This window comes from Chiroxiphia lanceolata, chromosome 2, assembly GCF_009829145.1.
Source record: "Chiroxiphia lanceolata isolate bChiLan1 chromosome 2, bChiLan1.pri, whole genome shotgun sequence".
In the NCBI taxonomy this organism is placed as follows: domain Eukaryota; kingdom Metazoa; phylum Chordata; class Aves; order Passeriformes; family Pipridae; genus Chiroxiphia; species Chiroxiphia lanceolata.
This window is the reverse complement of record NC_045638.1, coordinates 103,205,157-103,224,479: the sequence shown is the minus strand read 5'-3', so window position 1 is coordinate 103,224,479 and position 19,323 is coordinate 103,205,157. Positions and strand designations below refer to the sequence as shown.

The window sequence follows — 19,323 nt, the reverse complement described above, 5'->3', positions numbered from 1 at the left end:
GTTGTCACCCCCAAAGAGACTCCATTTTAGTGCCCTTTGACTTTATTTCCACACGATTTGGTTGTGGCTGAGCAAGTGACAGCCCCTCAGATTACCTCCCACTATACTTCCACCCCCTTCCCTCCCTCCCTCTCACTCCAGCCTTGGCAACATGCTGTGCTGGGATGGTTTTGCCACATCCACGATCCCACGATGGCTCAGTCCCCTGGGTCAGCACCACATGGCCGCCGAAACTCCTGCCCGTGCTCATGGATCCACTTATTCGCCACTGGAAGGGTCAAGGACACAGATCCTGGTCTGTCCCTGTCCCTCCGCACCCTTCTCCAACTCTGTGCTGATATTGGAGATCTTTTTCCCCGTTATCCAGGATTTTTGTGTGTTCCCTGCCCATCCAGCCCTGTGTCACCCCAGGGTGACACCCAGCAGTGTCTCTCACCCCACTTGTCCCCAGCCAGGACAGGGCAGCCGGCGTGGAGAGTGTCACCATCACCATTCCCGTTCTTCCGCAGGTTCCACCAGAAAAGAGCGGCATTCTGAGGAGCAGAGACTGGATTTTGGCACCCTAAAGCAGAGCTGGGATCCCTGAGACTGGATTTTGGCATCCCAAAACACAGGTGAGAGCTCCAGGGTTAGGATTTGGCACCCCAAAGCAGAGCTGGGAACTGCAGGATTTGACACCCCTCAAAAAGAGCCAGAGCCCAGGGCTGAGTATTGACACCTCAAAACAGGGCTGGGATCACTGAGATTGGGGTTTGGTGCCCCAAGATAGATCAGGGAGCCTTGGGATTGAGGTTTGTCACCCCAAGACAAAGCTGGGAGCTGTGGGATCAGGGTTTGACTGCCCACAAAGAGAGCCAGGAGCCCCAGGGCTGGATTTTGGCACCCCAAAACAGGGCTGGGATCCCTGGGGTTGGGGTTTGGCACCCCAAAACATTGCTGGCATCTCTGAAAATGGATTTTGACATCCCAAAACATCCCAGTGCTGGGAGTTCCAGGGTTAGTGTTTGGCACCCCAAAACAGAGCTAGGATCCCAGAGAATGGATTTTGGCATCCTAAAACACAGATGGGAGATCTGGGGTTGAGGTCTGTCACCCCAAAACAGGGCTGGGAGCCCCGGGGATTGGGGTTTGGCATCAGAGCAGGCTTGAGCACAATTCCCTGTAAGAGCTGACATCCAGGAAGCAGCATCCCCCCTTCCCTCCTCCTGGGGGTTCAGTGGGTCCCCCTCACCTTGACCACAGGCACGCTGAAGTTGGCATAGATGAAGGCGGTGGAGCCCCCAGCCTCCACTGCACTCAGCTGGAAAAGGAGCAAAAACAGGAGCCATGGTTGTCCCTCTTCCCAAGATCTAGCTGCTCTGTACAAGGAAGGCGAGGCACAACTCCTCCCTCAGCCCACAACTGCATTTCCCTTGCTTTGCCGCAGCACGAGCTCCAAAATAGTGCCCAAGCATTGGCGTTTAACACCCCACTGCAGCATCTGAGGGCTGCCCTTGCCCATCTCGTGCCCCGTTCACTCTGAAAACCCTACTGAGACTGCATCAGGGCCATGTCTCCAGGTGTGGGAATGAGGGAGGACTCACATAGATCATGACTGTGGCGATCCTGTTGCCCGACTTCATTCTGTAAAGGGGGCTCTTCCTGGACTGCTCCAAGAGTGAGGAGGTGGGAACGGTCAGTCCAGTGCTGATGCAGCTCAGCCCAGAAGCACCTCATGCCCCAAAAGTTCCAAGCAGCTCCCCCTCCCTGGGAAATCCCTCCCTCTCCCTTCTTTTCTCTCCCTCCTTCCTTCCCTCTTCCCTCACCTCCTTCCTCCCTCCCCTGCCTTCCCAGGCACCCACCCAGGGATCATCATCCTGGGACCACCCACCCTGCCAGGGTCCATCTCCAGGAGCATCTGAAGGACCACCCCAGGGTTCACCTCCAGGAACCACCCCATGGTCCACCTTCAGGAACATCTGAGGAATCACCCCAAAGACCACCCTCAGGGTCCATCTCCGGGAACATGAGGGACCACTCCAGAGCCCACCCTATGGACCACCTCCAGGAACATCCCAGAGGCCACCCCAGCAGCACTCCAAAGAGCACCCCAAGAGCACCACAGGAACATCACCCCACAGCCCACCCGCGGTTCACCCAGGCAGCTCCCTGACCGTGGCATGGTCGAAGTGTGGCTCATAGTGGCCTCCCAGCCCATAGTTGACCACTTGCAGGTACTCGGCGTAGGGTGGCCGCAGGTCCAGGCCGGTGATGGCAGCGATGCGCCGATCCAAGGCCCTCACCACAGGGTCAGCTGTGTCCTTCAGCCACGCACTGCGGGACCACCCCACCTTCAGCCCCCTGAATTCAGGCTGGGCTTAACCCTTGTAGCACTGCTGGAGGCACCAGGCCTGCCCAGCGTGGCTTCACTGCCACCTTGGTGGTGGCCACGGTGGTCCCACTGGCTGGAGGACAAGGCGGGGGGTGGCTCCCACCTCTGGCTTATCCGGTACTCGGCTTTCTGCTGCTTCTCCCCAGAGGCGACCACGGATCTCTGCAGCTGGAGGACAAATGGTGGAGGGTTGCTGCACATGGCGACCCTCACACCAAGCAGAGACCCCAGTCAGGATCGAGGCTGGTGCCTACCAGCTGGCTGCCAAACATCCCCACCCCACGGTGTCCTACAGATTCAACACAGTTGGGTGTCACCAAGGGAAGTGGTTTAGGTGCATGTGTGAACTTGGTTTCTCCCAAAAAATCTTTTGTAGGGCTTATCAACCCAAGGGTCTCATAGAATCACAGACTGGTTTGGGTTGGAAGGGACCTTAAAGATCATCCAGTTCCACCCCCCCTCCATGGGCAGGGACACCTTCCACGAGACCACGTTGCCCAAGCCCTGTCCAGGCTGGACTTGCAGGAGAAGGCTTTGACTGAGCTTTGCCTTAAAACCCCTCCTATCTCTGCATTCAGCTCTCGGGACACCCTCCTCCAGGGAAGAGACATCCCTGGGGATAGGGACAGCTCACCCAGGGCCCTGCCAACCCCTTGATGGTCTCAGCCTCAGCATCACTGATGAAATCATGGTACAGTGCCACATAGGGTCGGATGCGGACCATCTCCTTCTTGGCAGGCTGGAGGAGGAGGTAGGGACTGCTGTTGGTCTCATAGGAGCAGCCAAGGTGCAGGAGCCGCTCTGGGGCCGGCTGGGAAGAAAGAGGACGAAGGAGGGCATAAGGGGTGGGGGACACAGTGGTTGGGGGGTGACCATGGCACCCCCTGCTATCCCCACCTGCCCCCTGGGGCGCTGGCACAGCTCCTCGTAGGCGTCCCGGCTCTGCAGGCGGGTGCTGTTGGGGCGTCTCAGGGGTCTGGCGCTCACCCCCGTCCCCATCTCCAGCAGCTTCTCATACTTGGCCACGTTCTTTGTCACCCTTTGGTTACTGGGATCTGCCGGAGAGGTGGTGTCACCCAAAATACCATGTCCCCATCACCCCCCTTCCCTGGGGAATTGCCCCACGTAGGGGTGAGAAATGGGGTGAAGGAGGCTGTTGCCACACAGAGCTGATGGGGACATCCCAAAACCTCTCCCGTCATCCTTCTGCAGCCAAGGTTGTCCCACATACCGTAGTGGAGAAACTCCTTGGAGAGGCTCAAGGCATGGGAGATGTTTCCAGCCTGGATGGGGGAGTGGAGAGGCCATCAGCATCCCCTGTCTGTGGTTTGGCTCTATGGACACTGTGGAGATGGGGAGGGGGCTCGTGGCTGTACCATGAAGTAGGAGAAGGCGAGATGGTCCAGAGCATCCTCCAGGCTGCTCCGGTCCTCCGGGTTCCAGCTGCCATAGGAGAGGCGGAAGAGGCTGACAGCCTCCTCCAGCCACGTGATGGAGTGGTAATAGTCACCTGTGTCATAGGCTACCTGTGAGGCAACACATCACCTGGACCTGCCAGCTGGGCCATCCTGCCCTGCATCCCATCCCCTTCCCATCCCCTCCCATCCCGTCCCCTTCTCTACCATCCTACCACATCCCCACCCTCATCCCATCCTGACCCATCCCATCTCCTTCTTATCCCATCCTATCCCCATCACCATCCTCATCCCAATCTCAACCCTATCTCCTTCCACCATGTCCCTACCCTGCCTTATCCTGTCCCATCCCTTTCTATCCCATCCTCATGCCATTCTATCCCATCCCATTGCACCCACCCATTCTGTCCCATTACATCCTGTCGCTTTCCTATTCCCATCTCCATCCCCATTCCCTCCCATATCATCCCTTCCTTTCCTGTCCCATCTCCACCCATCCTGGTTATCTCCATCTCCCTTTCCATCTCAATCTCCATCCCCATCTGCACCTGCACCTCCATCTCATCCCATGCGAAAAAACGCCATGTCCATCCCTATGGAAGCAATGTCCTGGGCTGGAAAAGCTTTGTGGGGGCTGATGGGGCTTGCACTCACCTTTCCCACATGGAAGCAGTCATCAGCGGAGAGGGAGACGCGCCGGCCTGGGCTGTAGAGGGGCGGGTGGTCGGTGCCAGATCGCTGGAAGACACCGTTGGCCAAGCCCTTGACACTGAGGGCGTAGACGTCCTGCAGCCGCATCAGTGCCCGGGCTGCCCCGTCCAGGTCCTCGGCTCCAGGCAGCTCCTGCTCCACCTCCCTGAGACCGGCATGGAGTGCTGCAGGGTGGGAATGAGGTGCCGGGGGGGATAATTAATGAGGTTTTGGAGAGTAATCGCCTTCTCAATCCCTAGGGACCCCATATCCATCCATTCCCCTTCTTATCCATTTATTGTGGTCCTTCACATGTTCCATCCCTTCATCCATTCCCGGCTCCTCCATCCATTCTTCTGCTTCTCCACCTGCTCTCCTCCTCCATCCATTCCCTTGCTCCTCCACCCATTCCCTTGCTCCTCCACATGTTCCTTTCCCTCATCCATTCCCTGGGTTCTCCATCCATTCTGCTCCTCCACCCATTTTCCTGCTTCTCCATCCACTCCCTGGCTCCATTCTCCTGTTCCTCCACGTATTGACCCTTCTTCTCCTTTCATTCTCCTGCTCTTCCACATTCCGCTCCTCCACCCGTTCACCTCTTCTCCATCCATTCATTCCCCTGCTCCTCCTTCCTTTCCCCACCACTATCTGGCTCTGCCAGGTGACAGAGGGGACATGTGGCCATACCCTGGGCATTCCCAGTGGCCTCGTCGCTGTAGATGATGTTGAGCCAGTCAGAGTGGAGGCGCTTGATGAGGCTGAAGGCCAGCAAGGGATTGTCCACCGAGGCCTCGGGGTCCTGGTGCAGCACCTGGACCTTCTCATAGAACCTACAAGGCACCCACTGGGTGACACCTTGATGCTCCTCAGTGGTGACACCCCCGGGGTGGGGGCTGAGTCCCCCCATCCTTGGGCAGCTTTGCCTCAGCGTCCACTTTTGGGCCAAGCCAGAGCTGAGGGATTGTCCGCCCCCATCCCTGCTGGGTGTGTGGGATGGACAGTGCCTTGAGGATGCTGTGAGTCACGTCCCCAGGGGTGGGGAGGCCATGTCCCAGTCCAGTGGCACAGCTTGGGAGCCCACAGGCAGTGTCCGGTCTGAGCTCCCCACCCTCTTAATTAGGGGCACACCCAAAAATCGGGTGCTGCGGGAAGGTGTAGGTGGATTAACCCCCCTCATTGCCAGGGTATCACCCACCCTTGGGGCTGGGTGGGCAGGATGGGAGGGGATGCTGCGGGTGCCCCCACGCGTGACCGCGGCGGGGTGGGGGGTCTCCAGTACCTGCGGAGGCGGCGGAGGCGGGCGTTCTCCTCCCGCAGGTAGGACCGGAGCCGGCGGAGCAGGCGGCGCTCGGCGCCCAGCGCTCCTCGCACGCTCAGCATCGCCGAGAAGGTTTCGGCCGGGGCGGGGGGCGGCAGCAGCGCCAGCAGCGCCCCCAGTACCCCCAGTGCTCCAAGCACCCCCAGTTCTCCAAGTGTCCCCAGTACCTCCAGCACCCCCAGCGCCCCCAACCCCAGCAGTGCCCTCAGTGCTCCAGGTACCTCCAGTGCCAACAGCACCCAAAGAACCCCCAGTACACCCAGCGCTCCCAGTACCTCCGGTATTCCCAGCGCTCCCCGTCCCAGCAGCGCCCCCAGCACTCCCAGTGTCACCAGTGCCCCCAGCTCCCGCGCCCGCATCCGGCCGCCGCCGCCGCCGGGGGAAAGGGGGGGAAGGGGCGGAGAGGCCCCGCCTTTATGGGGGAAAAGGGGGGTAGAGGGGTGGGGGTTTCTCGGATCCGCCACGCTGGCTGGGGAGGGGCGGGGTGGTGCTGGTCCCCCTCCTGCCTGTCCTTGTCCCCATCCCATCCCGCTCCCATCCTGCCCGTCTCTGTCCCTATCCTACTTGTCCCTCTCTTGTCTCTGTCCTGCCCCAGCCTAATCCTGCCTGTCCCTATTCCCTGCTGGTCCCATCCTGCCCTGTCCTCAGCTTCATCCTGCCTGTCCTGCTCCTGTCTGTCCCCATTTTGTCCCCTGTCCCCATCTCATTCTGTTCCACTGTCTGCCCTTATCCTGCCTGTCCCTGTCCCTACTCCATCTTGCCCCCATCCTGCCTACCCCTGCCTTGCACTCATCCTTCCTGTCCCCCGCCTTTTGTCTGTCCCCAAACTGTTCTGGACTCATCCTGTCTGTTGCTGTCCTCTGTTCCCATCCCATCCTATCCCCATCTTCCCTGTCCCCACTCTGCCCTGTCCTCAACTGGACTGGCCCACTCCTATCCCTCCCCACCCCATTCTGTCCCCATCCCATTCCTGTCCCCTTCCTATGTGTCCTCTGCTACCTGACCCCACTCTGTCCTGTCATAATCCCGTCTTGTCCCCATCCCATTCTGTCCTGTCCCTATTCATCCTGATGCAGTGGGGTGAGGGTGGCAGGTTGGGAACATCCCACTGCATTCCCAATCAATATGTGGACACTCCACCATGGAAAAACCCTTTTAGGAGAAAACCCTGTTGGAGCAGGTGCTCAGGTGCCCCGTCTGTGGGGACAGCACCATAATGGCACCCCAAAATACCCCCAGCCCCTGGAACCCCAGAGCCTCCCAGGGAAAATGGGCCAGAACTGGCTGAATTCCCAAAAGCAGGGCCAAGAGAAGATGGGAAATGTGGGTTTCCCAGGGTGCCTGTGCTGAGGGGCTATGAGGGGCCAGCCCTGTTCTCCACCATGGGGGGACGGGTGCAAAGACACGATGGGTGCAGGACTTTTCCCAGTTTTCTTCCCCAATATTGGTTGCATTTCACCTGCTTTGGGAGGACTTTATTTGCAAGTACCAGGGGACTGTGACGTTGCTGTCACCGTCAGGATGCCACAACCTATTCCTATGGAGCAGAATAAAAAAATCCCCACAAGACTGGAGTTCTTTTTCCTATGAGAATACAGGCCCAAAGCAGGCAAGTGGAAGAAAACAGGATTAAAAAAATAGGAATTCTCTCTGCCACATGAGGGGGACACAGGAACTGGAAACATTTTTAACTTAAACGAAGACCTTAGGGGACTTCTTCCTCAGGGAACCAGCTGCTCTCAGTGGCACTTTTTTGCTGCTAGCAGGTGAAAAACGCTGATTTTTGGAGCAGCAGCAGCATTTTGGGTGCTGTGCCAGCACCCCTTGGCCAACCTGCAGCAGATCGTCCACCACCACCACCTGACTGGGTGATTAAAAAGCAATAATTAAATATAAAATTAAACAAAAGCTACATGATGCTGAGCCTCTGGAGCATCCAAAACATGCTGGTGAGGTCTGGACCAGGATGCCAGCAGTCAGGAGTGACCCCCTTGAGTAAAACAGGCCTGTTTCAGGAAGCCTTGAGGTTCTGGTCAGAGGAGTCCAGGGTGAAGAGGCAGAAGACGATTTCCTCACAGGCACTGGCAGTGCCGCACTCGAACAAGCAGCCGAAAATCCTGCCGGGACACACGGCCAGGTCGGAATACCCGGCAGGCCCCGCGTGCAGCACCCACGGGCGCCGCCAGCCCGCCCCATCCAGCGGCGACGGGTTCACATAGACACCCAAATCCCGCCGGTGGCGCCGGCTGGTGGGGTGGGAGTAGAGCAGCCACGTGGGCGCCCCGGCGGTGCCGGCAGGCGCGGTAAAGCTCACTACGCTGCCCTGGCAGCCGTGCGGTGGCTCGGCCAGCGCCGGGCACCGTGTCGGGCGCTGGAAGCGCAGCCCGCGGTCGGTGCTGAGTGCCACGGCCCGGCAGCCGCGCGGCGCGCGGGCGCTGCAGTACAGCAGGGGCGGGTGGGGGCCGCGGATTTCGGCTACCTGGCACTCGCCCGTGCGCTCGCCAGCGAGCAGGGCGCCCTTGTGCCAGCGGCGCCCGCCGTCATCGCTGTAGAAGACGAGAGAGTGTTGGCGGGTGGAGCAGGGCAGCCGCGCGGCCCCGCAGAGGTGCCCGTGCATGTAGTAGGTGTACGCCGGCACCACGAGCCGCCCCGAATCCAGCTGTATGCCGTGGCCTGGCCCCACAGCAAAGGTGGCCCAGCGGGACAGGTCGGCGCCAACGGCCTCGTCCGTCACGTCCCGCAGCGGGGCCCAGCTGCGGCCGCCATCGGCACTCGTGGCGAAGCAGAGGCGCGCGGCGCTGCACCCCCTCCAGATCTGGTGCTGCTCCGTCTTCCCCTGCTCCACGCAGATGCAGAAGAGGAAGATGGTGCCGCTCCTGGCATCGAAGAGTGGACACGGGTTCATGGTGCGGCGGCCGGGCAGTGCCAGCGCCGACAGCTCCTCCACCGGACCCCACTGCCGGCAAGGAGGGAAACAGGGCTCAACCGTGGGGTGTGCCAGTGTCGCTGCACCCTGGAACCACCCGCCGTCACTCCCAGGGATGTGGACCCAGGTTGTTCCTGCAGCACTGGGTGGATTTTACCTTGACCGAGGAGCCGTGCTGGCAGCCCCGACGCAGCACCAGGTACTTGGCGTCCTCGTCCCGGGCTGAGGAGCGTTTCTCGGCAAAGGCCAGGAAGGATTCATCCGGGGGAATGTAGAGCAGAGCTGGGATGCGGTAGGTGACCCCACTTCCCTGTCGGAACAGCGTCTCCAGAGGGGAGACAAGTAGGGATTCCGATGGTGGTGGCAGTGGGGGGCTCTCCCTGCCATCCCCCTGGTGCTGGAAGGGTGGGAATGCCAGGTGTAAACAGTTAAACGCCGGGAAAAGCCCTCATGTCCCCCTGTATGGAGGGGTAGGGATGAGCACTCACCTTGAGGCAGGTGGTGGCCTGGAACATAGTGGCTCCTGCTGGGGCCTGAGAGGTGTAGGAGAGGGGGGCTGAGAGCGGAGCCCCTTGGAGGGGTCACACCCCACTCTCCTGCCTGTCTGTGGTGTCTCCGTGTCCCTCTGTTCCCCAGTGCTGCACAGGGGAACTATTTTGCCCCCAAGCCCACCCCCACACCATTTCCAAGGGGTCTGTACCCCCTGCGCCCCCCCAGTACTCCCAAGCCTCCAACTCCTTCAGCTCCCCCAGTGTCCCCAGGTCAGAGCCCCCATGCCCATGCATTCCCCTGCCCCAATCCCCCCATGCACCCCCTCCCACCTGGATCTCACCCTGCACCCCCCATGTCCCTGCAACTCCCCATACACCCCACAGCACAAATCCCCCACACCCCAGAAAGCACTGACCCCCCAGTGACAGACACCCCCGCTGTGCATCCCCCTGCACCCCACATGTCCTGATCCCCCCTCCACCCCTCATGCACCGATGCACCCCTCATCCACCTCCAATACCCAGGCCCTCCCCCTTGAACTCCCATGGCCCGACTCCCCTATACACCCACCCCGCACCCTCAAACCCTGATTCCCCTACATCTCACATGCAACGACCCTGCCATCCCTGACTCCCCTACACCCTGCATGCACCAGTCCTGCCCACTGCCTTTCCCAGACCCCCCTGTCCAGCCCCCTGCACATCCAAACACCTGTCCTCCCTGCACTCCATATACACCGATCCCCCCATACTCCCCCTCATCCCGGACCCGCCGTACACCCCCTGCCCCCCAAACCCCTGACTCCCCTACACCCCGCATGTACTGACTCCCCACGACTCCCCCATCCCCTCCGTGCCCCGACACGCCGCATTCCCACATTCCCGCATCCCTCCGCAGACCCCGCTCCTCCAACCACCGTCTCCGCCGCGCCGGGGCCGCCCCGCTCCGCCTCTTCCTGCAGCTCCCGGAGCGGGGGGGAACCGGATCAGGCGGTCGGAGAGGCCAAGGAAATGGGCGGGGATCCAAGTGTCGGGATACCAGAGCCTGGTCCTGGTGCCAGAGGGCCAATACCTGTGCAGGTGTGAGCAGGTGATGTGCTCAGCCGCCTGCAGAGGAGGGGGAAAGGTGGAATTTCAGGAGGATATTGACTGCTGGCGCTGCTCCCGAGGAGACTCTCCTCCCAACAGGCAGGAGGGGACCCCAGAGCGGGATGGAGGTTTGGGGTGCCCCTGCCGGCCGACCTCACCGTCCCAAGTGTCCCTGTGGAAGAGGTGTGGAGAGTGAGGGCCAGGAAAGCGATGAAGGACCATCGGGGGGTTCCCTGGGGTGAGTCAGCCAACCCCACCGAGCTCTGTAAGGGATAAAAAGGGGAATCGTCCACTCCCGAGGGAAATGGGAGGGCCTGATAAGCCGACTGGACCCACCACCCCACAAGGAATTCTGCTGCCTCCCTGGGGCCCGGGTAAGGGACACTAGTAGGAAACTCCCTGGTCTTTACCGCCCTCTCTTACCTGCCGCTGGTTGTCCAGGGAACTTACGCTGGAACTCGGGGGGAAAAAGAGTGGAAGGAGGGCAGGAAACCTGGAGGGGACCACAAGGATAGTATGAGGTGATGTAGGGAGAAAGTGATAAGGGCCAAACCCAAACTGGAACTTAATTTGGCCACTGAGGTGAAAGACAACAAAAAAAGTTTCTATAAATAAATAAATAGGCAGCAAAAGGATGGCCAAGGAGAGTCTCCATACTGAGCTGGATGTGGAGGGCAGCTGTGTCAGGGAATGAGGAAAAGGCTGAGGGACTTAATGCCTTCTTTGCCTCAGTCTTTAATACTAAAATTTCAGGATATGCAGCTCCCAGAGCTGAAGTCAGTGATGGGGAGCTGAGTGAAGCCCTCGTAATCCAGGAGGGAATGATTCTGTGAACTGGGATTCCCTCTCTGGCCTCCACCTCCCCTGAAACACCCCAGAGATGCTCCAGGACACATTTGATGTCTGTTCTTCCCTTTTATTGAAAAAAAAAACCCAAAAAATCTTTTAAAAAATGCCAGCTTATAGAAGGGACACGCAGGACAGGAGATGCCACAAGGAAACAGCGGGACAGACGGACAGACACAGCTTGGAAAACCTCTTTTACACCTTTTTGAAAAGCTTTGTGGCCAAACACACAGAAGTAGCATATTTTATTCCCTCCCTCCCCCAACACATAAAAGGTTTTTATATAAAACAATCCTCTATCCCCACTTAGATAAATACAAAAATAAAGAAAACTTGTTTGCCAGGGGACGGTTGTTTCACAGAAGAGTTTTGTCCTGAATTCCTAACACAGAAGGGAAAGGTGGGATTAGTAAAATGCCCCTCGGCCATGGAGCCATGTGATAAAGCACTGCCAGGTACAGCGGAGGAAGCTGGGGCGGCATCAGTGACGTGTCTCCCCTCACAGGGGTCCCCAAAATCCAACTTCAGGGTCTGCCCTGCAGGCACACAGCCCAAGCTTAGCCACGAGCTTCAAGAAATCTTGGATCCAAGATTAAAAATCCAAAAATGGAATAGGATTTCAGGACAAAAACAGAGGCCATGATTCGCTTTCTTTGCCATTTGACTTTATTGGTGTTAACTCAGCACGTTCCCGGGGAGGTGAGCGGTGTCTGACATCATTTGGTTTTCCTCTCCAGGGCCAGACTATCGTGGAGCTTGGACACCTCTGGCTCGTAGGCTTCCATGACTAATGTCCCGTTGTTATCGAAGAACTTTGCGATGGATTTGGTGAACTCGGCTTCCCTCTGCTGCTTGGTTTTCCCGCTGATGAACGTCAGCTTCAGGGTGTACTTGTCATCAAACCTGCAGGGAGAGCAGAGAGGTCTCAGAGCAGGATCCCAGCTGGAATCAGCTGAGGAGAAAGAAATCCTCCTCTTATTTAAGGGGAAAATCCTCCCAGACTGGAGTCCCCACCTGGGCACCCACAGCTACAATTAACACAATTTTATGTTCTGTGATTAAATCACGGGGATTAAAGAGAAGCAAAACCCATTTGCAGCAGAAAAGCACTCGGCACCGTTTCTAGACCAGGACATGGATTTTTGATAGAGATTTGTAGGTTTGAAAATGAAAGGGAGTATTTAGGGTGGTGCTCTGGAGTGATAGGGATGGAAATGGTGCCTTCTGGCTAAGCCTGGGATGTTGGAACAAAGGATACCGTTTGAGGCTGGAGGAGAGTTGCCAAACATCGTCGGGGTCCATCCCCGCCGGGTCTTTCCTGTGAGCCACGAGGAAAATACTCTTCTCCTTGTATGAGGTGTAGATGGTCAGGATTCCCATCATCACAAAATATGTGCAGAGAAAGTTAAGGAAATCAGGGAGTTGCAAGGACAGGCAGAGAAGTCACTCGGATCCCCTCAGACAGGTTGTTTAACCACCTCTTGTGACACTCCATTCTCATGCTTGGCTGATGCCTCATTAGCATGAGAAATTAATAATAAATTCTTAACTTTAATAATAACAAAATTAATTTATTTTTAACTCCTTGGAAGCGTCCAAGGTCAGGTTGGACAGGGCTTGGAACAACCTGCTCTAGACAAAAATGTCCCAGCCCATGGCAGGGGTTGGAGTTGGATGGTCTTTAAGGTCCCTTTCAACCCAAACCAGTCTGAGATTCTCTAACATTTGCTGGGAGATAGTGGGAAAACCTGAGACTGAATGAGCCACAGAAAGAATCACTGTGAGTTCCTCCTAAGCACAGACCAAGCAATTAATCTTTCTCATTTTTGGAATTAAATAATTTCAAGTGCTGCAAGACCCAGTGTTTGTGCTGAAAGCCAACCAGAACAGCCTGGAACAACGAAATGCCTTAGAATAATGGAACTGTTTAGGTTGGAAAAGGCCTCTAAGACTACTTAAGTCCAACTGTTCCCCCAACCCTGCCAAGGCCACCACTAACCCTTCACCTTGTTGAACCTCCCAGAGTACCCTCAGCCCATGGATTCAGCCTGTCCAGATCCCTCTGAAGAGGTGCCACAAGAATTCCCTCTGTTCCACTTTTCCCTCTCAGTATCTGACTTGTGGTATTAGGGAAGAAAAGACATGTTTGTAACCTCACTATGGATGGAATAAGAGAATGATTTGCCCTGAGGTCACCCAAATGTGGGTGCATCACACCCAGACAGGCAGGAATTTTCCCATCACATGAAAAACTGTCTGATTATCAGCTGACCTCGGGACGAAAAATTCCCATAGGCCTGAAAATGGGAGAGACAAGGGTTTTCTTCATGAGGAAAATCAAACCCTTTTGGTAGACGTGAGACAACATTTGTAAAGGATATGAGACAACACAAAAGGCAAGGACGGGTTTGGATTCAGGAAAAGGGTGCAGGTAATCCCAAATCAGAGCAACAATTGCAAAGAGACAAGAGATTGTGCAGATGAGGAGGCGGCCGTCAATCAAACGGAAATTTTCCACATATTTGTACTTTTCCAGGAGAACCTGTGGGAGAAAATGGGTGGCTGAGTTTATTTTGTGCTTTCCATGAATCTGACAAACTGTTTCTGGGAAAGGTTTAGACGAAACAACCTCCATGAGACGGGTAAACTGAGCAGAAAGTTCATGGAGAATTAATGTCAGGCATCCTGATAATTTGCTGATTAACACTGGGAATTAAGCACAATCCATGGGAATCACAAGAGATGCTACAGGCCCGGCAGGGATAGGGGCACAATCAACCCCAAAAAAGTAGAAAAGAAAGTAAGAGAGTTTTCCAAGAAGGAAAAAATCAGCAGTGGCAGAAGGTACCTTTTTGGCAGAGTCATCCAGGGAATTTTTCACAGCCGAACCGTCCCATTTGTCAATTTTTACTGGCTTGTCATCGATCTTCCACTGCAAAGGAAACCATAGGGAGTGAGGAGAATTTCATCGTGGTGCCCTTGTTTCTGTCCTGAACATAAAGACAGGAGCCAAAACAGAGAGCAGCTGCCTGTTTGGGAAAACCTCAGTGGAGACAGAGGGAATCTGGGACCCAAAAGCCCCCTCAGCACCACCGAACCTGTTCCCCGTGCAGGTTCCAGCTCATTCATCTTGTCACAGGTTTGAAGGGGCTTTCTACATCAGGTTTACTCTGTATTTGCTTCTACATTTGCTGCCATCCCCAGATTGTGACTGAATTCCTGCCTTTGAATGTATTCCTGCTGTTACAAATGGACTCTTCGATGACAGGAGGAAAATTCCAAGAACCCCCAACTATCCCGTGTACAAGGGAAGAACTAAAAGGCACAAACAAGAAATGAAGTTTCGGTCAAACCATCCTCCAGAATGAAACCAAAAGCTTCTGTTGCTCTTCCATATTCAGGTCTTCCTTGGAAATAGGTCCCTGCCCGATAACAATTCCCAGATAAAACAGCTCAGCTTTTCCAAGGGTTCACCTTCCCCTGAATTATATTATTTTTTCAGCCCTGTGTATTTTAAGTCATTCCTTATTTCAGCTGAGTGACTGGAGATGGAATTTAGCTTCCAGTAGAGCAACCCTTAATTTCCCTCATCTTATTTCCTGCTCCTACAGCTTCTGAGTTGGATTATTAACTCCCAGTCCAAAGAGCTCCTTTCCCTTCTCTGGAAGGAATAAAACCACTTTAAAATATGATGTAAAACTCCATCTACTTCCCAAAAAGTTCAATTATACTCCACTCTCTGCAGGTAGGAATTATCAGGCACACAGTGTATCCTGTGTGTATCCATGACGTTTATGAGGCACAAAAGCAGAAGGATTTAAAAATTATGGAGAACTGGGACAGAGTTCAGTGTAAGGTACAAAATATTTTAGGTTTTCTTTTTTTGAAGCATTTTCTTGTAGGGTTAATTAGCACACATGGTAATTAGAAATGCCATGAAAGAATAGGAAAGAATTCTTTCAATTATTTATTTTTCCTTATAAAAGCACCTACAACAGTGGAATTGCCAAAGTTTAAAGTATCAAGGGGGTGTAAAAAAAATATTTTTTTCCTAAGCAATGAATTGGAAGTCTTTTGACTAACACCACCAACACCCAACCCCTCTTTCCTTATCCCACAGAGAAATCAAAATGCTTCCAAGAAACCCATCCGGACTTGACCTCACTGCTCCCAGTTATCCAGTGTGAGGACTTTGGAAAGGAGCTCCAAAGGCTTCCAAATTAAAACTCAGACTTTGGTTCCAGCCTGATGGAGAAAAGAAGAAACCAACCAGTTCAAAACACAGGTTTTTTTTAAGTTTGGGTGTCTTTTGACACAAACTTAACTTTTTTTCCCCAAGGATTATTCCTTGTGCTGCTTTACATTCCATTCAGTTTTAGCCTGGGTACCTGGCTTGGCTCTTTAAATATTCCACCAGAGTTTCCAGTACACTTTCGGAATTACAAAGATCAATAATCAAGTCATGAAGTAAAAACAGGTTTGTTGCTACTGTAAGAGGAGCACCAGTGTAAAAACTCTTAACAGGGAACAGCATTTCTGTGTCTAATCCTTGTTTTCTACGACAAGAATGAAAAGAAACGAACCCCTCCTTTCTAAAATCAGGAATTTTTCAGACTGGGACCCAAGAGGCTGGAAGGGCCTCAGTGGATGATGCACTTCTGGGGCACAGAAGGCAGCTGGTGTTCAGGAAGTAGTCTGAGTCCTGAACACAGCTCTTGGTGTTGTGGTTAAATGAGTATTAATTAGATTAATTCAATGTGCTTTAAATAGGAGAAATCCCGAGGGGTTTCCCGAGGAGGACTGTGGCCACACCATCCTGAATTCTGTGTCTGCGCACGCTTAGGTGGCCCTGGATGAGCAAGGAATGCTCAGGAATAGCTTCCCAGTTAGCACAAAGTCTTCAAGGACATGAGAAAGATGAAAAAAAAATGGAATAGTTAAACCACAAATCTCCCTAAATTCACCCTGATTTAACTTTTCAGGGAAGCACAGAGAGGTAAACAAGCAACATGTCCTAATGCTTCAAAGCCTCGCTGGTCATCAGTTATTTCCCTGCTAGGGAAAAACTGGAACAGATTATGGACTTAAGGCCACAATTCTTCAGGTGATTCCTCACCAATGGATACAAGAGTTCACAGAAATGACCAGAGTTCCCTCAGGCAGAGAGAGGAAATGAAGGCACACAGGGAAAGGGAGGAACATTCCCAAGCATGTGTGTTCTTGGGGTAGAAACTCCTCAGTGGTTTCTCCCTAGAGGATTCAGTGTATTTCCCTTCCCAATGACTCCTGTTTTTTACCCCTCAGCATCCACAGAACACAGCAGGAAGAACAGGACTGCCTTGGGAGCAGGGTGTTTCCATGAGTTCCGGAAGTTTAACCACAAATGGAGAACTGAGCACGTTTGCAAAGACAATGCCCTAAAAACACTCACTTAACAGCTTAAATCTACTGTGCCAAAGGAAAACCATGGAATTCTTAGGGATATGAGGAAAACATCATCTCAAACAGGTGCAGGAAAACTATACACTTTAGGAATGATGAATATATCACTGAAAATCCCAGTGTTTCCAACTGCAAGTGCCTGTGTTTTAGAGTTCAGTAGAAGTTGCCAAGTCCACCCCTCTGGAGATACCTCCACAGATACAGACACAACCAATTCCATCTCCTTGGGAAGCACAAAAAGAGCCTCTAGGTCTTTAATTCCAGCTGCCAGGCTGCCAAAGATCCCCAGAAGCTGGGACACAACACCTGGACACTGAGTTGAGACCAAAGCTAATCCAAAACCAAGGTACTTTACACTACTGGGATGAGATTGGGACTGTCAGCTCTGCTCCCCTCGACATCTCAGACAATCGTGGAATACCCTGAGCTGGAAGAGACCTACAAGGATCACCAAGTCCAACTCCTGGGCCTGGGGATGCTCAAAGATGAGGATGCTCAGGGATGGGGGGCTGCCCAGGATGAGGGAATGCCCAGGATGAAGATGCTCAGGATGAGGGGGTGGATGCCCAGGGACAAGGTGGGGAGATAGGAAGGAAGGAAGGGTGGGATGCTCAGGAATGAGGGGGGTTGACGCTCAGAAATGAAGGATGGATGCTCAGGGATGAGGGGGGATACTCGGGGTGAGGGAGGGATACTCAGGATGAGGAGGGGGTGCTTAAGGATGAGGACGTTCAGGGATGAGGAGGGGGAATGCCCAGGACTGAAGGATGGATGCCCAGGAATGAGGCGGGGATGCCCAGGGGTGAAGGATGGATGCCCAGGGATGAGGCGGGGATGCCCAGGGGTGAAGGATGGATGCCTAAGGATAAGGGGGGATGCCCAGGGATGAAGGATGGATGCCCAGGGATGAGGCAGGGATGCCCAGGGGTGAAGGAGGGATGCTGAGGGATGAAGGGAGGGATGCACCAGGGGTAAGGAGAGGATGCCTAGGGATGAAGGCTGGATGCCCAGGGCTGGCGGGGGGATGCCCAGGGGCCCGGCCGGGGCAGGGGGACGGTCGGGGCGGGCCCAGGAGCCCCGCCCGCGGTACCTTGTCCAGGAGCCCGTTCCGGCCGCTTTTGGCCGCCATCTTCTCACTGCCTCCGCCCCCGTCCCGTCCGCGACACCTGGGCGCTCCTGATTGGCCGCGCGGAAGGAAGTCCCGCCCCATCCCTCGCGCGCGCCGCGATGCACACTGGGAAATGTAGTCCGTTCCTCGGTCATTCCTGTAGAGGTCGGGGTGTTCAAATAACGGAATGGTTTGGTTGGGAAGGAACTTAAATCCCATCCAGTTCTATGGGCAGGGACACTAGAGCAGGTTGCTCCAAGCCCTGTTCAACCCCAAAAGAGCTGTCCACAGTCCCCATCCCTGGAAGGATTTAACAGCCGTGTGGATGTGGCACTTGGGGACATGGGTTAGCTGTGGCCTTGGCAGTGCTGGGGGAATTGGATGACCTTGAAGATTTTTTCCAACCCTAACTATTCCATGATCTTCAACAGATCTGTTGTGTGGCCAAGCCACAGGATGCTGTTTATCCATCGTTAATTAGACCCTTCATGTGGAGCTGCCATGCCGAGGAGTCCTCCGTTTTCCACTGCTGGAGAGGAGATGCTGAGCTGGATATCCACTTGGACTGATCCAATTTAGCTGCTTCAATGTATCAATTTTCCATTAAAGGAATGACAACATCCTGGCGGATGCATCTTCCTGCAGTGACAGCAAATGATGGGGTTTCACCTGTCCCTGCTCCAGCCTGTTATTAATGAGCCTCTTTGTACCTGCAGCTCTGCTCAGGAAGGTTTCCATATCCAGAGGTTTTGTCTCTGGGAGACCCTTATCTGTCAGACCCAAGTGTCTCCATGGGCCTCTCCCATTTTTGCTGGAGAGGGAGAACCTGGCAGGGATGGCTCCGGATTTGGGGGCTGGCAGCTGCTTCTATCAGCTGGTGCGGAGCAGACTTTCAAATGAAGTCCCAAATCTTTGTGATTCACTTGGCTGCTTCCCTATTTAGTCTCCCTGGAATTGTGAATGGGACTGAGTGGAAGCAAACAGCCTCCTGCCAAACCTGGGAATTCAGCTCCAGCCCCAGGCATTTGCTGATCTCCAGGTCACACCTGAGAAATGGCTGTTGCTCTCCTCAATTTCCCTTCTCTGCCCCAGATCCATCCTTTGTTCCCAGCGCAGCAGCACTGGGAAAGGCTGTGGATCAGCTCCCTCAGTTTAATATGGGATTTTGTGATTCACATGCCCCTCTGTGGGGTTTGGGGACAGCACAGACTTTCTAGCATTCCTCTAGTTCTCCCAGTGCTCCCAGCTGGAGGTGGGAATTTGTTCTGGCTCGTCCTGGCTTTAACAAGACATTCCCGGAGGAAATCACACATTGTGAGAGGAGAGAGAGTGGGAGAGGTTTAGGCACAAGTCCCTGAGCACCCTCTGGCAGCAATACTGGCCACTTCAGCAAGACAGCATGGAGCTGGAAACCAAGAAAGGACAGCTTGAATGTGTCCTGCTGCAGATGACAGGTATCCAGACAGGATGAGTGCTATAAAAGGTATGGGACAAGGGTCAGTAATACATTTAAACTCTAAGAGGAGAGATTTAAATTAGATATTGGGAAGGAATTCTTCCCTGTGACAGTGGTAAGGCACTGGCACAGGTTGCCCACAGAAGCTGTGACTGCCCCATCCCTAGAAGT

General features: G+C 54.6%; 3 protein-coding genes across 3 annotated transcripts; all 3 read right to left on the bottom strand.

Annotated features, from left to right (window-relative positions):
• Positions 1 to 28: 28 nt before the first annotated feature.
• On the bottom strand, positions 29 to 6,177 carry P4HA3 (prolyl 4-hydroxylase subunit alpha 3). The gene is made up of 13 exons (XM_032680935.1): positions 5,756 to 6,177; positions 5,164 to 5,306; positions 4,441 to 4,661; positions 3,748 to 3,897; positions 3,603 to 3,654; positions 3,269 to 3,426; positions 3,006 to 3,182; positions 2,475 to 2,539; positions 2,154 to 2,313; positions 1,584 to 1,646; positions 1,232 to 1,300; positions 437 to 533; positions 29 to 268 (listed from the first exon to the last, which is right to left on the bottom strand). Exons 1-13 carry the CDS (start codon positions 6,151 to 6,153, stop codon positions 198 to 200), a joined length of 1,824 nt encoding a protein of 607 aa, XP_032536826.1. The 5' UTR covers positions 6,154 to 6,177; the 3' UTR covers positions 29 to 197.
• A 1,059-nt stretch (positions 6,178 to 7,236) lies between these two features.
• Positions 7,237 to 10,255, bottom strand: NEU3 (neuraminidase 3). The gene is made up of 4 exons (XM_032680386.1): positions 10,112 to 10,255; positions 9,209 to 9,253; positions 8,878 to 9,117; positions 7,237 to 8,750 (listed from the first exon to the last, which is right to left on the bottom strand). The coding sequence occupies exons 2-4, from the start codon at positions 9,233 to 9,235 to the stop codon at positions 7,806 to 7,808; spliced, it is 1,212 nt and encodes a 403-aa protein (XP_032536277.1). The 5' UTR covers positions 9,236 to 9,253; positions 10,112 to 10,255; the 3' UTR covers positions 7,237 to 7,805.
• Positions 10,256 to 11,202: 947 nt separating this feature from the next.
• Positions 11,203 to 17,806, bottom strand: SPCS2 (signal peptidase complex subunit 2). The gene is made up of 5 exons (XM_032680387.1): positions 17,679 to 17,806; positions 13,995 to 14,078; positions 13,528 to 13,688; positions 12,405 to 12,539; positions 11,203 to 12,049 (listed from the first exon to the last, which is right to left on the bottom strand). The coding sequence occupies exons 1-5, from the start codon at positions 17,796 to 17,798 to the stop codon at positions 11,863 to 11,865; spliced, it is 687 nt and encodes a 228-aa protein (XP_032536278.1). The 5' UTR covers positions 17,799 to 17,806; the 3' UTR covers positions 11,203 to 11,862.
• Between the last annotated feature and the right edge of the window lie 1,517 nt (positions 17,807 to 19,323).